This window comes from Onychostruthus taczanowskii, unplaced genomic scaffold, assembly GCF_017590055.1.
Source record: "Onychostruthus taczanowskii isolate IOZ18803 unplaced genomic scaffold, ASM1759005v1 scaffold46, whole genome shotgun sequence".
NCBI classification, from domain to species: Eukaryota; Metazoa; Chordata; class Aves; order Passeriformes; family Passeridae; genus Onychostruthus; species Onychostruthus taczanowskii.
Genome location: NW_024502125.1, coordinates 3,051,745 through 3,073,764, shown reverse-complemented (window position 1 = coordinate 3,073,764; position 22,020 = coordinate 3,051,745). Strand labels below are relative to the sequence as shown.

The window sequence follows — 22,020 nt, the reverse complement described above, 5'->3', positions numbered from 1 at the left end:
ACTACCCCCATAAACCTTAAAAAGGAATGGACTTTGATGTTTACACTGTTGCTGTGTTGTACACAGCAAGTACAGCTTCATGTTTTTCCTTTCACAGACTTAGGAAAAAAAAAGGCACAGTGATGGAAAATACAATAACATTGAAACTACTTAAAACAGTGCTTTGACAATGGAGAAGTGCACATGTCAACCTTAGATTAAGGATGGAGAGCTATTGTTCTCTCCATACCTAAATATGTCACCAGTAGTTATTTACTACAATAAATAACTATACATGACTTATAACTATAGGTTGTTGCCTCCAATGGTGCTCTAACATATAAAGGGAACATTATTCAAAGATTAACATAACACTTGTTTAGATTTTTTTTTTTCAGTTTGCATCCTTTCATAAGCCTCTTTCTTGAAGGTGATTAAAGACAAAATTCTAATTAGTCTAGTTCGTATTATTAATACTTTCGTCATTCAGAATTCAGATTGTATTTGGTTTGTCTTTCCCTATATTACTGTATATCACTTTTACTGATAGCCTTAAGCCATGTTATTTTTTTCTGTAAGTCTCTCACAAGTCAGTACAATGCTTCTGGCAGAGGGTGTAGTTTACATGGGGAAAGGTGCCCGAATTTTTGCTGGTATAAACATAAACAAAACCCACAGCATGCTTCAGGAAAATGCAAATCATGCTAATGAACTTCCAGATGTAATTGATTTTATTTGACATTGGAGATAATGAAACTGAAGAGATGATGTCTTAGAAGTGGCTTTGCAAGTGTTAAAAAAAGAAAGGTTAAAGAGAATACATTAATGCATGAACTATTTGATATTTTTTTATTGGATACTTTTGACACAGATCATTAATGTACTAACTCTTACTCTATCAGATTTTGGCATAAAGGCAAATTTTGCTTCACTTGAATCCAGTGTAACAAAGGATAGATTTGGCAAATATTTTATAAAACAAAAACTTTAATTAAAAAAAAATTAAAAATAAGAGTCATGTATGGTATCAGTTCCAACTTGCTGTTATAGGGGTCTTGGCAACAAAACCATGACAATTTTTCTGCATTATAGGCATTGAATTGGAGAAGAGACAAGGCCCTGTAGTCCTCTTTGCAAGGCATTTGATATGCTTAAGTCGTACTGACATCCAATAGCTAAAGTTAATTATATATATGAAGGAGTCTGTGAAAAAAAAATCACAGAGAGGTCTCAGAAGGTCAAAAGAAACCTGAATAATTGGTATTCTAGGAAGAGACAGAAGTAAAAGATTTTATGTGGCATAAACATCTGTATCCTATTTCAGACACCTGAGGCAGGGAACCTTTCATGGAAGCCCTTAGAAAAGATCTCTGACATCTGTGCAGTGTGTTTGTGGCTCCAGTGAAGGACAAGTCCTTTTAAAGTCTCAGTCACTGACTGAGTTCTTAGCTTGATCTCTGTCACTTTCTGCAAGCATGGTATGGAGTTATTTTACTCTGGTCTTCTCATTTGCTGAAGGAAGTCCTCAGTTATAAGACCTGAAGATGGAGAATGACATTACAATTCAAATACGGTGGACTTTGAAGGGGAGCATGATAGTTGTATTGCCATGCCATGTATTGCCATGTTGTCTTCAGAATTCTTCAATTAGAACACCATAGGTGAACTATAATTATTGCATTTTTTGCAGGTTCCACACTGCAAACTCTCCAGAGTCACATTGTCAACTTGTGCCCATGTCCATTTGGCTATCAGAGTAGTTTTGCTGCATCCAAACTAGATTTGTTTGGAAGAAAACACAGAACATATACCCCCCACAAATGCTCCACATGTGCCTATAGGAGACCTGAGATCGCACATGGGGTGTGTTCTCATGATACCCCTGCTATATTTTTTCCCTTCAGGAAGCTTTGAGCCACATGTGTAGTCATGTTGTGCCTACAGGATTCAACTAGTCCAGAATGGCCAAACCAGCAAGCAAAGATACGTGAAGAGCCTCAACGTCAGTGCTTCACTGTGCTGATCCACTCCTATGGCTTCAAATTAATTGCTAATGTGGACACAACAGGAAGCACTTGTCATATTATGATGTCTTCACTGTTAGTCCAAATTGAAAAATTTGAAGTCCCTACTCATATAGATAGTTTGTTTTCTCTTTTCCCCACTCCTTGTTCCGTTCCCCTCATCTCTCAACCAAAGTGAAACTTTTTCAATTTTTTAATTGTTATTTTTGGTGTTGTTTGGATTTTTTTTTTCCTGGGTTTTATTTTTTTTTGGTAATGTAGTTAATTTAGCAGGTAACTTCCATAAAGAAAGGTTTGCTGCTTCTTTCAGATCAGAAATTCTAGGGGAGAAATACATTAAATAAACCTGATGTTTAAAGCTTTCTCTAATGGCACTAAATTATGACTGCAATATGTTCTGTAATAATCTCTTGCTGAAGAATGTGTAAGATACAGAAGAACCATAGTAAGTAAATGCCAGTGGTGTTCTCTCTCTGAAGAAAGTTTTTAAAAGCCCTTCTAACACAATAAGGTTTTAATGCCAGAAGATAATGGGTGATAAATGGAAAAGACTTCCATGCTTAAATGCTTGCTTGTTATTAACATGTCTCCTCTCTTTTCACTGATGCATTCAGTTTTGTTTTTTTAATTTTTTTAACGTACCATGTGAGGTTTTTCATAGCTAAAAAAGTTGCTTGTATGTTTTTATGAACCCACTAAACTTAAACAGATTTCTTTAGAAAAATAATGTGGATACATTTTGCTTTCTTCAGGCACAAGAATGTTAAAATAGAAATGCTTTCTTGAATTCCCTCTTCTGGCTCAAGTTACTAGGTGGTCCCAAGTTACCAGAAGTAAAATTTATAAATCTAACCCCTAGTCTAGACATTTTCCAGCACTGACTGCAGTTCAAAAAATATTAATGTCTAGCCGGCAAAGTGAAATTCCCCCCAGTGATTTTGCAAATGACTAGAAAGTTAACCTTTTGCCAACTGCTCCTTCTGTGCATAGAAGTTATTAAAAAGAATCCAGGCATTTATAACTAGGGCTTTTAAGACTGAAACACCTTGGCATGACCCTTTGTGTCTCCTTCTGTTTATTCAGGCTTGGCCTCTGTGGCTGGAATGTGTGAGCCTGAAAGGAGCTGCAGCATTAATGAAGATATTGGCCTAGGTTCAGCTTTTACCATTGCACATGAGATTGGTCACAAGTGAGTGAGTTTGAAATAAGAATACATTTTAATTTACCCCCTTTTTAATATTAGTTAATAATTGATAAAAGTTTTTTTTCCTGCATCATCTCTATTCTGATGTTCCCTGTTTCTGTATATAGTATTCATGAGTAGCATTACATTTTATTTAATATGTATTACCAGGGGCTTTAAATTTAGAACTGAAGACTCATTGTATACCCTTTGATTTCAGATTCCAGTTAAATCTGTCCTTCTGAGACTTGACTCACAACCTTCCTACTCTGTTTCATATTTTTAAATATTTGGCTTTGAGAATATTTTCTCTCCCATTACTTTTTTTTTGCCTTTCTTTATGAAAGGGAGATGGTTAAAAGGTAAAATTTTTTTGCTCTTTTTATTTTGTCTTCAATACAATTCAAACTACTATAACTGAAACATTGATTCTGTTGTCAATATTAATATGCTTTAAGTCCTCTTTCACTCAAGCATGATTTATATAAAACAGGCATAGAGTAGTCAGCATTACATGTTACATTTGAAGTATTAGCATATAGTTTTAAAGCGTATGTTGTTGTGACACTGATAAAATCTGAGTAGTGTTTGGTCTGGAAATATTTCAGGCCTTCCATCAAAAGACAGCATTCTTAGTACAATGTGATGACTCTAAAAAGACTGGGCACATTCTTTTACCAAGAGTTTTTGGGTTTTTTTTTTTATGTACATGGGTTGAACAATACAGAGTTATGGTTGATATACTTTTCCACCCATTAGCTGATGGAACTGTTAAAAGTTCCAGTGTGGACTGAAGTGAAAGCTAGCAATCTGCTGATCAAAAACAATGAGTTGGAAGTAAACAGTTATTTTTAGCCCACCTGTTATATTAGATTATCACCAAGCAACTATGCTCCCATTTATATTATGTATGAAAAAACCCATACACAGGTAGTTTAGATGAATTTTTCAATTCAAAAGCAATTGTATAAGACCTGAACAATAATCCCTTCCCTTCCCTTCCCTTCCTTCTTGAAGAAAGAGCTCCTCCAATCACTACATGTTAATAGTTCTCAAATTCCTGTAAATAAAATTTTGTATTGTATAGGTGACCTTGCTGTGAATTAATCACATATATTACAACACCCCAATTTTCCAATACAGTATTTTCATTCTAATTCCTATGTCATACATCTACTTATTCATGGAATCACAGAATTACTAGGGTTGGGAGGGACCATCTTGAGAGGAACTTCTTGTGTTTTAGTTTTTGGCTCCTTGTCCTGTTCCTGGGCACCACTGGAAAGAGTCTGGCACCATCCACTTGGCATCTGCATTTGAGATATTTGTATATATTTTGTACGTGTTATTCCAGAAATACACAAAATTATTTAATATGTGCAGCAATTTAATCCTGCAAAGATGGCATGATGACCAGAATTTGCTGGTCTGAAAAAAACCCCAACATATAGTGATAACATATATCCTGTGATCATAGGAATGTTTTTTTCCCTTGGTGTTTTCTGTGTTTCTTATCTTTTGGCTTCTCATATATAAGGTATTTTAAAATTCTGAAATCTCAGCTCTTTGAGGCTTTCAACTAATTCTTGAGATGGCATGATATGTCAAATGCTGATTTGATAAGATGCAGAAATAATATTCCTTTAGCTTTTATGCAAGTTTCTGTAAAAAATCTTCAAGATTTGTTTTGTGGTAGCCACAACATCACCTGTCATTCTATCCACATCGTGACTGAATGCCTCTATAAATTTCAAAGTTGTTATTTCCTCTCAATCTCCTAGTTTCTCTCTAGTACTTACTAGACATTATTTGCATATGTGGGTAAAAGAATTGTTTCTGAGAGCCTTGTAAAACATTTTTCTTTGGCTGTACCTCTTTTCAGACTTAGAATAGGAAATTGACTTAATTGTTAAGTGAAAAATAGAAGCATTTTAAGGACATATCTACATTGAATATGTAACATAGAACAAAAGAGTGCTCAATTACACAGAATCACAGAATGGGTTAGGATGGAAGGGACCAGAGTGGGTCATCTGGTCCAATCATCCTGCTCAAGCAGGGTCATCCTAGAGCACATGGCACAGGCGATACCCAGATTGTTGAAAACCTCCAGTGAGGGAGACTTCACAGCCTCTCTGGGCAACCTGTTCCTGTATGCAGTCACCTGCACAGTAAAGAAGCTCTTCCTCATGTCCAGGTGAAACTTCCTGGGCATCATGTCTGTTCTATCACTTAGCATCTCTGAGAAGGACTTGGCTTGGTACCTCCCATTCATGTACTTACAGGCACTGATGAGGTCCCCTGTCAGTCATCTCTTCTCAAGGCTGAAGGGACCCAACTCCCTCTCAACCTTTCCTCATAAAAGAGATGCTCCAGACCCCTAATAATCTTCACCCACCTCCACTGGACCCACCCCAGCAGCTCCATGTCTGTGTTGTCCTGAGGAGCCCAGAACTGCACACAGCACTCCAGGTGAGGCCTCACCAGGGCTGAGCAGAGGGGCAGGATCACCTCCCTCCACCTCCTGGCAGTGCTCTTCCCAATGCCCCCAGGATGCCATTGGCATTCTTGGCTACCAGGACACACTGCTGGCTCATGGACAGCTTGTTGTCCACCAGGACCCCCAGGTCCTTCTCCACACAGCTGCTCCCCAGCAGGTCAGCCCCAGGCTGTGCTGCTGCCTGGGGTTGTTCCTCCCCAGGTGCAGGATCCTTCATTTGCCCTTGCTGAATTTCAGATGGTTCTTCTTTGTCCCTCTCTGCAACCTGCTGAGGTCCTTCTGAAGGGCTGCACAGCACTCCAGGGTATTTGTCACTGCTCCCAGCTCTGTGCCCTCAGTGAATGTGCTGAGCAGGCATCTGTCCCTTCATCCATGTGATTGATGAATATACATGTAAAAAATGTATGAGTAGTGAGGAGCAGAAAGTGAGCAAAAAATAAATTAAACCCCCCTCCCCCCCCCCCTACATATTTATCAGAAGGTATGACTGAACATTATAATCACAATCAGACTATCGGTCTCTTAAGTTTTCAAGGAAAAATGCTTTTCTGGATAGCCTTATAATTAGATTAATATGGGAGAATTGCTCTTTGAAAGATCATGTTTTTATTAATTGTATAGTTGCTATGGAATACCGAGTTTTTAAAAAACTTTTAAATTTAGGATCAAAATTCTTTAGTGATTAAAAGAGAACAACTTTGATAATATATTTTTTATATATATTTTATTTATTTTTTTTTTATCCACAGTTTCTCTAAAATTTCATTTATAAGCTTCCTTGAGGAAGTGGCTCAACTTGTTGTTAGTACTTTATTGAATTATACAGTGATGAGAAGTCATTAGATCCTTCAGTCTGAATTCCTGTATATCATAGTGTATTAAATTTAGCTCTTGTATTCAAATTAGTTCAATTTGATTGAAGAATATCAGGAAAGTACTTCTTGAAACCTTAAAGGAACTGGTAGTCTGATTATAATAGTCAGTCATACTTTCTGTTAAATAGAGTTTAAAAAAAAATAAATTGGCTTCCATTCCTTGTCACTTGTAGTGTTTATATGTATATAACCCAGTTTTGGTACTGTTCAGCTGTGTACAGTTCATGCTCATAACCAGCTATTTTTATTGAAGGTTGTGGTAGACAGTGATTGTTTCTTTCTTGAGGGCATAAACAATGGAGAAACTAACATTTTATGATTGTTTCTCCCTAGCCATGATTCAGAGAACAGCCTTGTATTACTCTTAGTACTTCTGTGAATTAGATAAAATTCAAAGTTGGCCCTTTAGACGTCAGAATAATTTCTCTAGAAAACTGAATTTTGATGTATAACGTACAGAATGTTTGTTTTCCTACCATTATGTATTTCACACCAAAGATGCTTAAGATTTCTGGTAACTTCTTGTACCAGGAGTGAGAATTGAGTGTGTATCCCCTAAACTGTCAAAGTTCGACTTTTTCTCTTGGTGAAGAGAGGAACTTTTTGCAGGCCTGATCATGCTTTTATCTCAGACAAGTTGAATGATGTAAGATCCAATCACATTTTCTACTCCCCAGCCAGCTGAGTTAGGTAGCTTTCTGCTCTATGCGTTTATATTTGGTACATTCTAAAATATCTAGCTTGTCCTATGCATGCTGTAAAGCATGCTTAGTTAAACTGGTAAGGAATTCCACTTTCTACTGGAAGAGGTCATAGGTAAAAGAAAGGTATTTTACCATTCATTGTTGCAGTTTTGTGGAGGAGTTGGCTGAGATTTTGAAAGTGAAAAACAGAGCGAGAAAAAAATAAATAGAATAAAAATGGGTAAAAAAAGGAAATGTCAAAATATGAGGATTAGGCTTAGGATGGAAAGTTGCCCATAAAACTTGGAGAAAGAAAATAATTTACTAATGACCGACAGCCATTGAGGGCTGTATGAAAGGAGCTGGTTAAGATAGATTAGTGGCTAAAATAGTTTCTGAAAAGTCAGAATTGTCTTGACTTATAGATGATGTAATTGCATTAAATTTGACAATTTGACAAAAAAATGTGAGAAATAATAAGAACATATAGTCCAACTGACTGAATTCTCTTCAAATTAAGAACAGCGATGCTTTCAAGCACGCATTTAGTTCTAAATTAGATCATATTGCTAAAGTGTGCCTGCAGTTCTAGCACTTTTCAAAGTCTGTTTTCAGCCTGTATACAAAATGAAAAATATTATAAATACCCCTCCTTCTATATGAGAAGAATTTTCTTCAGTGCTGGAGTAAATCTTCTAATCTGGTGGTACTTTCAGGAGGTGCTTGTCTGTACCCCATTCTTGAGTGACCAGTGAGTTCATGTTTGAGCAGGGCATTGGGTTTGCGTGGCCAGGTTTTAGCAGCAGGCAGGCTACAGTGGTGTCTTTTGTGGGAAGCTGCAAGAAGCTTCCTCCCTGTGCCACAGAGACAATGCCAAGAAGCTTCAGGATGGAGTGACAATGGTAGGACAGTGGGCCCATCAGTGACAGAGCTAGGGCTTCTGGGATAACACATTTTAGAAAAGGGGTAGAAAAATTGCTATACAACAACAGCCAGAAAAGATGAGAGAATATGTGTGGTAAACAGCTCTGCAGAAACCAAGCTCAGTGAGAGGGCACCAGAGCTGAGATTCCCCTGCTGCCCCTGGTGCAGACCATGGTGAGGCCCTGCAGCCCATGGAGGAGCACAGAGAAGCAGAGATCTACCTGCAGCCCATGCAGAACACCGTGTTGGGCCAGGTGGATGCCTGAAGGGAGGCTATGACCCTGTGGGAGGAGCAGGGTCCTGTAGGACTTGTGACCCTGAGGAGAGAGGAGCCCATGCTAGAGCAGGTTTGTTGGTAGGACCTGTGACCCCATGGGGGACTCACACAGGAGCTGGCTCTGCCTGAAGGACAAGACCCCCACAGGAGCAGTTCATGAGGGACTGCAGCCTATGGCAAGGCCTCGTGCTGAAGAATTTAGTAGAGAAATGTCTGCAGTGGTTGGGTGGGACTCCATGCTGGAGAAGGGAACAGTGAAGCAAAAGGAGCAGCACTTGTACAGTCATGTGTAATGAATGACTGTAATCCCCATTCTCCATTCAGGAGTAAATTTGGGCCACAGAAGAAGGGATGGATGGGGGCAAAGTTATTTTTAGTTTTTATTTTTCATTTTATTTTACTCCTGCTCTGATTTGATTGGTAATAAAATCAAGTGGAATTCAGCAAGCTGCATATATTTTCCCATTATGGTAATTGGTGAATGGTCTCCTCCTGTCCCTATTTCAATCCATGAACCTTTCCTAGTATTATCTCTGTCCTGTCCAGCTGAGGAAGAGAGGAGTGGGCACCTGGCATTGAGCCAGGGTCAGCTCACTACAATCAGTCAGACCTCAGCTGCATTACAAGACTTGCGTTTTAGTGAGAGGTTTTCTAGAAGAAATGCATGTCAAGGAATGTCTTTTTTTGTACAACTAGAAAGAAAATACTCCAGTCTGAGGTGATAGAGAGACATCTACCATACTTAGTAATAGCTTTTCCAAAACTAGTTGAAACACAGCTAGAATGAATTGTACTAACATCACTTCTAGTCAGCTCTCCAGTTGATGCAGGTTCATTGTTTCTGTCTTTAACTATAGCTTGATGGTATGGTGATGATGTCTTCCTTCTTTAACTGTAGCAGTCTCTCTCAAATCTACAGCGTATGAACACTCAACAGCAAACAGAATGCATTAAGCTTATTCCTGCTAGATGTCTAGAGGTGATGGAGTTCAAATGGTGTGAATTTTTAGGGACAGCTTAACTATCTTTTTTAGTGTAAAAACCCCAAACCAAATCAAAATGAAACCCAACAAAATGAAATGAAACAAAATGAAATGAAACAAAACCAAACCAACCACAGAAACAAAAACCCCAACAAAACAAAAACCTTAACCAAAATGAGTCCACAAGCCACATAAGACCATACATAATTATTTCTAACTCTCGCACTCTCCACCCTCCATCCCATGCCCTGGTCTTTTTTGCTAAAGGAACACTCTTTTATGACTGCTTTTATAATGTTGCAGGTTTTAAAAAGTTTTCTTTGGGACTTCAGTTTTAGTGACATGCATATAAAATAAAATGTCATAAACAAATGGCAAAACTTCCCAATTATGTGACATGTTTATATTTAAAATATATAAAAAATCTTTCTCTACATATCTGAAATACTATTTGAAGTTCAGAATTTGCAATGCTGAAAGAATTTTTTTAACATCAAAGCATTTTATCAAGGAAACTGAACATTGTAGCACTTCACAGGTCTTAACAAAAGTGCAAGAAGAATAAATGGGGATGAAGTGGAAGGTTATCGTAACTTTCAGAGCATCTTGAATTTCCAAAGGACATCTGAGCTCATAAGTTGCTTCCTGATTGGAGCCAATACTTTCCACTTTGACCTACAGTCTAAAGACCTGATGCATTTGCACTATTGGCTTTGTGTAGCATACCAGCCTTACTTGATGTTACTGTTGTGCCATGAAGGCTATGGAGCTATGGCAATGTAATCCAGGAGAAGTTTGTGCTCTACTTTTTTGTATCAGTCCCACAGAAGCCTGTCATTTCCCCACAAAAAAGTTCAGGTTTCTGAATAAATTGCATTGGTTTTTAGTAGTTTAGAAACTGCTGTGCTTTTAAGGGCCTCATGTGTTATTTAATACTAAATGATGCTCATTTTATAAAAATTGTTTTTGGTGGGGTGTTTGGTCATCATCTGTAACTGAGAGAAGAACCATTTTTAGGAAGTAAATGGGAGAAATTAGGCTAGAAGTGTGCTAAAACTATGTTCAATTTCATGGCAGATATGCTTTTTACAAAGATCCTATTATTGAATTACTTTGTTTCCTAAGTTTTCAGGGAGCTAGTATGTTTCACCCGAGTTTAAAATTCTGCATTACTTCAAAACAAAGCATTAGGGATACTCCAAACCACAGAATGATGTCCAAATGCAGGAAATCAGTAATTAAGGTTAAAATCCATGTTAAGACATGGAAATAGAAAGTGAAGTAACTAATTAACCTTGATTTCTCCCTTCAGGAATACACAGTGTTAGGTAGTTTCAATACATGCTATCACTATTTGGAATCCTAAAATTAAATAAATAGATTTTTCAAGACAATACTTTTTGATTTTTTTCCCCTTGATTTGTAATGTCATTTAACATACTGTTATGTAGATATAACCAATACTTTTGTAACATTGGCTAAAATTATATGGAGGGCTACATGGAAAGGGGAGAATTCTCTTTTAAGAGACAGTGTGGGGGAAATATTTACAAGAGTAAAGAAAAAGTGCTTACTTTTGTTATTGAGAAAGCATAAAATCTGATGATTGTAATGTCTCTAACATTTACCATAACTTCCTAAAAACTGACAGATATTCACTTCTAGTAGACACAAGAATAATTAATGAAATTACCATGTATGTTCACATAGAAATTGTGCTTAGTTCCAAGTAGCTCATAGCTCTGATATTGTAGGGAAAAAAATCTACTATTCTTTAATAGTAGTTTATGTTCAAATTCACCCCCTTTTTGCTGAACAGAATAATATTGAAACATGGTAGTTTTCCTTTTCTTCCGTTGTGTATTTTCTACTGACACTAAGAAAAGGTGTATTTAAAGCCATGCCTGTATTTACAGATGTAGGGAAGCTAACAGTTCTAATTTTTCAATGTAGGCCCTAAATAGACATTCTAAGCTATATGAAATACATATATATTTAAATTGCACTTTTTAAACTATTATGAGAATAAGTACAATACAGTGAAAAAATGCTTAATACAAATTGTGTGAAAATTTTTGTCTCCAGTATAATAAACTCAGTTTCTCCAAGCAAATTATGATTCATTATTTAGGTCTTCTGTCAAATACAAGAATACTTGTAAAAGCATGCCCACACTGTGGCAGAGATTTACTTTTAGAAATCTTTAAAGTACACTGATACTCTTTATGACCCCTCCCTACACCTTACATCAATCTCCATAAATGTTACATCAGTGTGAGACACTGGAGGAAATACTTGCAATGAGCTAGGGTCAAAATACTCACTTGAAAATAGCCTCTTTCACTCTTAGCATATGTGTTCATCTCCTAGTACAGATAATTAGTATCATTAAACTTCTTAAGGTGTAAGTTACTTTTCTTAGGAAGATTGGGTGCCAATTCTTTTCATGAGGACATGTACTTTTTTGAGCTGTAAATCACCTTCAGGCAATGGACAAGAAGATCCAGTGCTTGACTTTACAGTATTTCTCTTGCTTGTGTTCCTGTAACTTTTTTTTCCTTACCTCACTCACAATTCTGTCTCTGGCATTCTTCTTCCTAACACTGTTAAGTGGCAGAGCAACATAAAAGACACTGCTTAAAAAAAATGGGTCAAATTCATATAACTCATGAATTGATAAGAAACAAAAAAGTCTAACATTTTCTATTGTATTTAGAGAAATGAAACAATCTGTGCTTTTCTGAATCCTCCGAACACCAAGAAAGCTAGGAAATTGTTTGATATGAAGATAAATAGTACTTCAGATGGATAGCAGAGATAATTAGTTGAGAAATAGCATTTCACCTGCATATCACTTTTAAGGTAACTTCAGAGCTAATAAAGTACATGGAGTACAAAATAAATCTCAGTGAAGAGTATGGAGATGCATTCAGATTGGTGTGGATCTGTGGATCTGGATCTGAAGTGTCTGGGTAATACATAAGGACAGAAGCATTCTGGCTGTCTCACAGAAATGACTGCTGTAATTTCATATGTATCAGCTATAAGTGTCTTGGCAGCCATAACCAATATTGTTTAGAGCTACCAAACATACCAGTAACCAAATGAAACTGTAGGGACTACCTGCAGTGCTGGTTTTTTTGCAAGATAAAGAAAGGGTAGACAAGAATTTTGTATTCACATCCTTTGCTCTGTGCATACTCCAGGGTCTCTGCTTATCTATTGCCCTTTTATTCAGTGCAGCTGACACTAGTTATCTCCCCTCTGATTTTGGGGGCTGACTTGTAAGTTGGATGTGTATTACAAATAATTTCCTCAGATAATTTTTTCAGATATAATGAAAACCAGATTGCCAAAGGAAAAAAAATTTATTCGGTTACAGATGTTAGTAAGTGAAACAAGGCAGTGAGGACTACTAGGATGTGCTGCTTTAGAATTTTTTAAGAAACATACAAACTAGAGATAATTTGCAGGAGAGTTTCAGTTATAATTTTAAAGTTCTTAAGTGTTCCTATTTTGCACAATTCTTTAGTGTAAAGTAAGTACTATCTTGGGAAATAGGAGCCACAATGCATGAAAACGCAAGAGCTTCTAGGTTAAACATCCTTCTTTGAGATGGCAGGTGAAAGATAACTTCATAGAATAACTTCTGTGTCAGCTGAGGAGATTTCAGTCTCTGCTCACCCATCTGGCTGTTCTTATAAAATTATACTGGTAGTTTTAGATGGGCTTTTTAAGGTGAGGAAAGGAAGAAGTCTGCGTATGTTTAGTGAGATTTAAAAAGGTAGGCAAATTATAACAGTGGCTCCACAAAGAATATTTTATGTTCCTTACTTTCTTCCCTACCTTTCCATGCCAATCCAATGGCAAACATGCTTTTGTAAGGTCTTAGTTTAAATGTAATGATGGCCAAATATGACCAGCTTGTTCTGATGGAAATAAAACTGGTAATTTGGTCAGAAATGTCTTTCCATCTGCAATCCTGCCCACAGGAGGGCAAGTTACTGAACTGTAATGGCATGCTGCCACTACCATCTTTGGAAATGATGACAGTAGTTGTAAAACCATTCTGCAAACATCAGAAAAAACTACCTGCACCTCGTGATCACATTCCTCTTAAATTCAGAAGTGAGGACAAGTAGAAAAGCCTTATTGGAAAGGGATAGATGATTTTCGAGAATGACTATTTATAAAGCATACCATTGGATCATGGAAAGGCATTGATTGAGTTCCCATGTGCACCAGAAATTATGGCTTCCATTCACAGACATGCATTTATCATGCATTTATCAGACTGCCACTTGCACCAACATTGTCTTTTTCACAAAGAGAGCAGGTAGAAGGAAGGTTATTAAACTATGAAGTTTGTTCTTTTATTCACACACCCAAAAGATAAAAATTTTATTTCCCAGAGAACTGAAGCCTGTAAGTTTTTTAACAAATGGAATACACTAACTAGAGATAAGCAGAATACAAAAATCATCCAACTCATTTCTATAAGGGAATAATTTGTGGAGATTATTAAAAATAAGGTTTTCTGTTTTCAGAAATGGTACAGAGACATTTGAAAAAGGAATGTTTCTGTTTGAAGTATCCCAAATTCTAGAGAACAATTGCCACTGAAAACAGGAAAATAAAGCACATTTTTAATTGTAAAATTCTGGTTCAGTTTGTTGCACAGGACATCTAAATTCTTTCCTCTCTTAATATGAATAGGTATTGATAAGACCATAAGAATTAACACTGGTCTGAACGTTTCATTGCATTACATACATTCCTCAGATGAGTTGATTAAAGCTGTATTTTTTATAAACAAGTGACATCCTTTATTTGACTATATAATCATCTAAGGTGTTAGTTAGACCTTTGCAGTGTATAATACAATATATGGCTTCTGCATTTGTGAGATACCACAAACTGAGCCAGACACATGGAGGCATTGCTGCAGAATATGTATTTCATAGGGACACCTCTGATAGGCAAGGCAGCCATGCTTTTTTGATTATGAAGTCCTTCCTGATCTTGTATCATCCATCATTCACTGATGATCTTTTTTTGTAAGGAATGGTTGCCAACACCTTTCACTTGTAAGTTGTTATGATCATCTGAAGAGAGGTGAAATAATTCTCAGTGTATTGAAATTCAGGGTGACATTAAACTCTTGGGGCATTATACCACATTCTGGAGCAATATGTTCAGACTAATATAACACAACTGCACTGATTTCAGTGAAGAAAGTGGCATGATCTGGTATGAAGAGGTATTGTCAGCTGATAAAAGGTCAGTTTCTTTTCTACTACTCTTTGTATGTTCTTGCATCAGTCCTAAATGTTACAGAAAATGAAAACTGAGTGCCTCAATACATTTGTTTTCCTGAATGAGGAGTAAGAAATCAGAGTCAGTCCATTTAGCATATCAAAGACAGACTTCTCTGTATGATTCTGGGAGTTCAGAATCTCAGTTTTGGCATTGTTTAATTACTTCTCTGTCTCATTATCGTATTACTTCTCTATCTCATTATCTTAAATGTCTTATTATTAGCTTCTGGGTCTCTCACTATCTGCCCTTCTGATTTTGTAAGCCTTTGAGAAGGAGTAAATTTGACCAAAGCTTAATATTTAAAAAAAATAAGAAATGAGGGAACAAACTTTTGTCCCCAAGTGATTGAATGGAAATTAATCAAGGACTAAGAACACGAGTTTTGTAATAATAAGAATAACGATTATTTTCTAATAATAAGAATAAGGATTCTTTAGGATATTTTTTTACTAGGGTCATATAATCTTTCTTGAAAGTTAATTTCTTTCCTGAAAATCTCTTTTGGCCATGTTCCATCCAGAGGTTCCTTATTTTATTTTCTGCTAATTTTTAATTGTCTTCGTTTTGACATTCTTTGATAAAGCAAAGGTCTAGCAGGAGGGCTCCAAGTCCTTCTGTGAGTAGATACAGAGAGGGAATGTGCATATAGGAGGGTTCTAGGAACTGCAAAACCCATATTCTACTTGAATTATCATTGGTTGCACTGTGCATATATATATAGTGTATTGTTACAGCAACAGTAGCTATTCTTAATCCTTTTACTAATCCAAGAGTCTGCACTATAATAAATATTCCATATCCAGGTACCATACCAAATAAAGGCTTGAGTGCTCTGTATTTGTCTTGCAAGAATACTGTTATGTTTTCTTTAAAAGCTTTAGAAAACAAATAAAATGCTTCCACAAATCCATAGCAGGGAAGATGGTTGTGTTATTTTGCTGTATTATAAGATCTGAATAAATTAAACAGAACTTAACTGACTCTCTGCTTAGGAGTTCTCCTGCACTGTTTTCTTTTAGGTCCAACGTGATTGCTGTAAAGGTGACATTATGTTTAAAGTGATATATGGTGCTGTGGAAAAGTAATGGGCTGTTTCTTTCCTACTTTTTTGAGCAGTTTTGGTATGAATCATGATGGAATTGGAAATTCATGTGGGACCAAAGGTCATGAAGCAGCAAAGCTAATGGCAGCTCATATTACAGCAAACACCAATCCTTTCTCCTGGTCAGCTTGCAGTCGGGATTACATCACCAGCTTTTTAGAGTAAGTAATTTCTCAAGAAAAATGAGTTTTCAAACAATTCACACCTTTTGGGATCAGTTGTAGAGATATGCTGACCTATTCTGATGGTTTACATTTTTATAATGAATAGACAGAAATATAGTGAGTCATTAAAAACTCTTTTTTTCTGTAGAGCATTATTTCAATGTAATGGCAAAAGTTTCCTTTGCTCCATTCACCACCTTAACAGTTCTGTACTGTTTTTAATCTACTTAAAAGATTCTGAAGTTCTGATCATACCTTATTACTTCATTAATCTGAGAATGGGAAATAAAAAGAGGGCAGAATTTGTCTGTGGATCATGTTTTGTTAGCATGCATAATGTAAGGGCATCTAATGAAGTAAAGACGGCTATAGCCCTGTTCCTTTTGCATTTAATTCTTCAGATATTTTTCATGCAGTCTTGTGGGTTTTTACCTATCAATGTTCTTTGTTACCGTTGGTCAGAATATAAATATTATAGAAGAGGATGGCATAGATCTTTATATTAATACCTTAAAATTCTGATAACCTCTACTTTTTTAGTGATTTTTATCCAGAAGTAGTTTGCTACCTGAAATTTCACAATGAAAAAATCCACATGGTCAAAATATGCTATTTACAGAAACGTATCATTATATACATTTATATATATTGATGATTCATAATGAAGCCTTGTATGTGTTTTAAATTTTGAAGATAAGTACATATAACCATGAGTTCACTGAGAACAGATTCTTAACAGATTTGTTTAGATGCTGGAAGGTGGTCTTTATTGGAGGCAAATAACAGTTAGTTGGCAGGTTCAGTGTCGTTAGTGCAATCATGCCCTTAAGAAATATAGGTTCTTCAGTAATTCAGACACTTACTGTGTTTTAAGAGAGGGACTTAAACCAGTCAATTGTCTAACCCTGAGACTACTAAGAACAAAATTAGCATCTCTTTTCCTTTTAGGGATCTGACTTCAGAATAAGATGCTGTCTTCTGTATCTTTTCTGAAAGGACTGATCTAGACCAAAACCTTTAGGTTTGTTCAAATGTAGCTTCCCCACATGAAATAGAGAATCACTGATTTGGGCTGTCAGGGTGCTTGAACTTCTGTAGAGTCAGTGGGCAGATACAGACATTTAAGTGTTGGTGCTATTCAGAGGAAGAAAACTGCTCATCAGTTACTGTAATAGGTTTAAGGCATTTTGTATCACACCTCTGAACTGCACATCTACGCAGTTTTATATACTGGTGTATTTGAGATGAATGTCTAAACTAAAGCACTAAATGAGTAAATAATCCATACCATATATGTGTGGTACAGCTTTCTCACAATATAATTTCATTTGCTAAGAGGATATATATTTATATGTGTTTATTTAACACTAGCATTATTTTAAAAATATACATAGATATTTTTGTTTTATAATTACCAATAACTGATGTTAATTCAATGCTGTTCCCATTAGTAGTCTTTCTAGTATGTCATTGCAGCTTGGTTTTAACTGTGAAAAAGAATATGGTTTTCATATATCTTCTAAGATTGTTTCACAGCTTTGTAGTTCTGACTGTAAGCTTACTGTTCAGGTATTTCTTTGTAGAGCTTGTTCTTCTTGTTGCACTTCTGTTCTCTGTCTCGTTTAGTTCTATTTGTCGCTCTTCTCCAAAAAACTAAATTTTGATCCCATAATTGTCCAGTCAATAAGTTGTCTGTGATAAGGACATAATTCAACATAAAGTGAAGAAGCTATTTCTTATTTATGGATTTAGGGAAAGGAACATGATAAAAGTCTGTGGTGTGTGTTATTCTGCAAATATAATAGAGCTGAATGCTTGTTCAAAATGCTCCTGCACATTTTCAGATTTTAGCCTGATGCATGAAGTGGTCCTTTGAATTTTTACTGCCAGTTAAAACCATTTTTATCTTGAACATTTTTACACTGTTTTAAAAAATTGATTTAGTTTATTATTTACTGTTAGCACCTCCATTATTCTTTTCCATTCCATAGGTTTGATTTGTGGTTAAGTTTAATATTGAAGTCTGTGGGATGGCAGTGAAATTGTAGTTATATTGCTATAAAGCCAGAAGTATTTTGTTGAATCTGTTTCCATAGTTCTAATCTCCTCAGGTTTTTTTGAGCTACTTCTCTATCATTGCCAGTGTTTGCAACTCTACTCAAATTACTACCAAAAATGAATTTCACAAAAAAAAATCATTACTGAAAATACTAAGTGATATTTGAACTAGAGAAAACCAACAATCTATGCATAGCAGATTCATTGATAAATTATTTTTCATAATACTTCAGCTGTATTTTTGTAACCTGAATAGAGGTGTTATTTTTTTTCAAGGCCACTTTGGAAACATATTGTGTTACACATCACAATTTTTGTAGATTTTCCTATTGTATAGAATACAGTGTTAAATACTGTACTAAAAGTCAAGTATAAATTTTCTTTCATCTACTAATCCTGAAATCTGTTTTCAAAAATGTCAGCTTTCTCAAATATGATCTGTTTATCATAAATCTATGCTTCTTATTGTCTGTGGTTCTAATATCCCGTAAATGAATTGTTAGATTTTTCCTTAAAATATTCAATTTATTATTTCATAACATAGATAATCTGTAAAACTGTACTTTGTTTCTCTAGTTTCTAGTTTCCTCCCCAGCTTTTATGCAATCTCAATGATAACAGGCAGCTGTTAGAGTAAAATAAATACCTGCAGGACAACAGTCACAACCCAAAATCACTTTTTACCCATTCACACCTTTCCTTAAGACAGAGCAGCTATATTTCAGTTGCAGGTAGTAAACAGTTAGAAAGAATTAGAACAATAATAGAAAGTTTCATGTGGCATGTGTGCAACATAACTGCGATTGCTTTTAGAAGAGTAGAAGAGTGTGCATCCTCACTGGAAAAATGATTTTTTTTTTCCCTAATATTTCTTGATGACTTGGCAACAGGTGAGAAAAAAGCTGATATAGAGCTTTAGAGGCCAAGCTGGTTTGGAATTCATTTAGCTGTGTGTAACAAGACAAGTGGGACTTGAGGGTATTAAATGCAGATACCCAAACAGCGACCGGGTCTGTGAGAGCTTTTCAATTCGTATCTTTGGACCTTTGCCCATGTTTGGGCCATGCTGTCATGGTACCATGTTAATGCAACTGGAGTGAGTTTTGATAGAATTTCATTACACATTCACAGTATTTTATGGTAAGGAAGGCTAATGTGGATTTACTAGTTTACCAGCTCAGGTCACCACTTGCTATAGCAGTTTTACACTGAGGAGTAACCATGAAGTGTGACCTGGAGGGTATCAGTCAGGCAGTAGTTGGGAAAGCAGATTATTTTCCAAGAGTGCTGGAAAGAGGATGAATATGGCTCAAAGGCTGACAATAAGACAAAGCAAAGTTGTGTAATGCTGATAGGTCTACCAAAACTCTCACCAAGGATGATCAACCAGTACAAATACTGGAATGGCCAAAGGAAATATTTTTTTTCTGGATAAAACATTCCTTGAAACACATAAGAGCTGTTGTCTGCCAAGCTTAAAATGGCTGTTGTCTATCAAGCTTTTAGGTAGAGTGAAAGATTGATATAATTCAGTTTATCAACTGAATTATGTGCTTTGCAATGACTTTAATTTCACTAACATTATATGGAACTAATTACAGTAATACTGACTGAGAATTGAAGGCTTGGAGAGCAGTCTCAGGGGACAGAGATTTCAGTGGGATGAGTAGAAACCTGTAATATCTGTTCATAGGAGAAAAGAACCAAGCCTAAAATTTTAGTGACTGAAAAACAGTTAGTATGAATTTAATTCCATGCAACATGTGTGTGTGTGTGTGTGTGTGTATATAACTTCTACATTTTGTTATAAAAAAACTGTGTGATTTCTGGAATCATAGTTTATTTTTCTTGTCAGTAACAGGAAAAGAGTTAAGAGAAGCAAGATGGCCAGCTCTGTCTTTCAAAGGCAGGATTGTCTTTTGAAGATGGAGGAGAACCAAGACTCTTAAATTATTTCATTATAAGGTCTATCACAGGAAATTCTTGGAGACATTCTATGATTGCCATACAGCAGGATTTAGATCTTAGACTACAACTTTCTAACTCTGGAAGGGAGCCAAAACTATCTTGGTCCAAGCAAGCCCATGCAGACAATATAGGGAAAGAAAAAATGATTCCGTGTTCTGGTCCTGATATCATCTGCCCAAGAATCTTAAATGTACAAGTGGATATGCAAGGTAAATATAGGATATGTCTACATATGCCTCATACATTATCGGTGGCGCACTGGCCAGTTCCCTCATACTCCAGAAATGTAAAGTAACTTCTGAAAAAAAGTATAAACCAAGACTAGTTTTGAAAGATAAGATCACATAAATCCTATCAAAATTTAATATCTCTTTCTACAAATCAATGGAGAAAATTTGCATGCAGTATTATGCATTGACCTACACTTTGGGTTATAATTTGCTTCTTTTCTTTAAATTATATGAAGATTTAAACTATTTTTTGCTAACAGATAATTAAATAAAAACCATGTGTCCTCATTTGCTATACATTTCTGAAACTTTGAAAATCTTATGTTTTACTTAAAAGGCTATTTAGTTGAAAAAAATACCTGAGAGTTTCTGTAATTATGGGACAGCAATATGGCTTTGAGTGTTGACTATGCAAGTATTACTCTTTGTCTAACTTTTGATTTATTTAAATACAAGGACATTGTAAAGGGCAGAATCAGCATCACATTTCCATTAACTTATTTGTAGAATATCTGATGAAATAAATGATTGGTCCAGTATTTTATATGTTAGTAACTCCTGAACTCTTAAAACAGGGTTTTGTTAGGGGGGTGGTTTTGATAGAAGAACCAATAGATTTTTCTTTGTATAGCTGCTGAATATTCCAATGAATAAAATAACACTTTGGAACACAGGAAAGCATGGGGGATAGTAAGCATTAAAGAAACAGCAAATTACTATGTCCAAGCAAAAGGAACATTGAGTGTGATGAAAAGATTGTGCAAAATTGCAAAGTCTTTCGTATGAAATAGATACTGAGACAGAGCCAACCTTGGCATAAAAGAATGGAAAGAAGTAGATTTTATCAGAAGAGTGAGTGGTAAATCTGAATTTCCCTAACATTCAAGAAAGCTTTTATTTAGTAATTGCATTTGGCTTCATTTAATCTAAAGCACAACAAATCCAAATCTCAGTTCTGTTACTTATGTCCAGATTCTACAAATATTTATGCTTAGATCTGTAGACTACTGAGCAATGTGCAGAGTTTACCCATTAATGTCAAGTAAAGCAGCTTTTGTAACCTGTACAGATCTATAAGCTGTTGCTTTTAAAAATCAGTTTATGCTTATAAATATGAAGTAAGGATTCTGTAAGGAGTCAGATGTATTGACATGTAAATAATTAATGGTATGTATATGTAAAAATGCTCTGTGTTTTTTGTTAATTTTACTATTGCTTTTTTCATATTTTATGGCTAATTTGGAATCAGAATTAAATAAAACATTATGTGTACTATCAATGTATTTATGTATATGATTGTTTAGCTATAACAGATATTCACAAATATTTACACTACATGTGATTTGTGATCATTAAGCATTAAATATTAAATTATAGTCCACATAATTATTATTAATGAAGCCGTTGTGTGACATTCAAAACCAATTTTCAGAGCCAGCGTTCTGGGATATTTTCTTCTGCCACTGAAAGAGTTGGGATTATACTATGTAAGCAGGGATATTTGGGAATAGGTATGTAATAGGAACATAAAGCCTGAGAGAGCTACATCCATGGTTTTTGCTTTTTCTCTTTGTTGGTCTTTAGTGCAACTGTGGTATCTGTGCTGAGGTGGTGATCCTGAGTTTTGTGTTGTTCAGTCTGTAAAGATTTAGAAACATTTAATTCCTAGTTGCTATTAATTTGGTTGAGCAGTTAGCAGTGATAACAGTCTGAAATCTTAAGCTTTCCTAGAATGTTCTAAAATCCTTGTT

At 35.7% G+C, this 22,020-nt stretch overlaps 1 protein-coding gene across 1 annotated transcript in view; it reads left to right on the top strand.

The window, feature by feature from the left end:
- The window catches only part of ADAMTS6 (ADAM metallopeptidase with thrombospondin type 1 motif 6), a 139,413-nt gene that overhangs the window by 57,152 nt on the left and 60,241 nt on the right, over nt 1-22,020 (top strand). The window contains exons 9-10 of the mRNA XM_041414637.1: nt 3,087-3,192; nt 15,864-16,010. Coding sequence (XP_041270571.1) covers nt 3,087-3,192; nt 15,864-16,010 — 253 coding nt within the window. The remainder of the gene's footprint in view (nt 1-3,086; nt 3,193-15,863; nt 16,011-22,020) is intronic.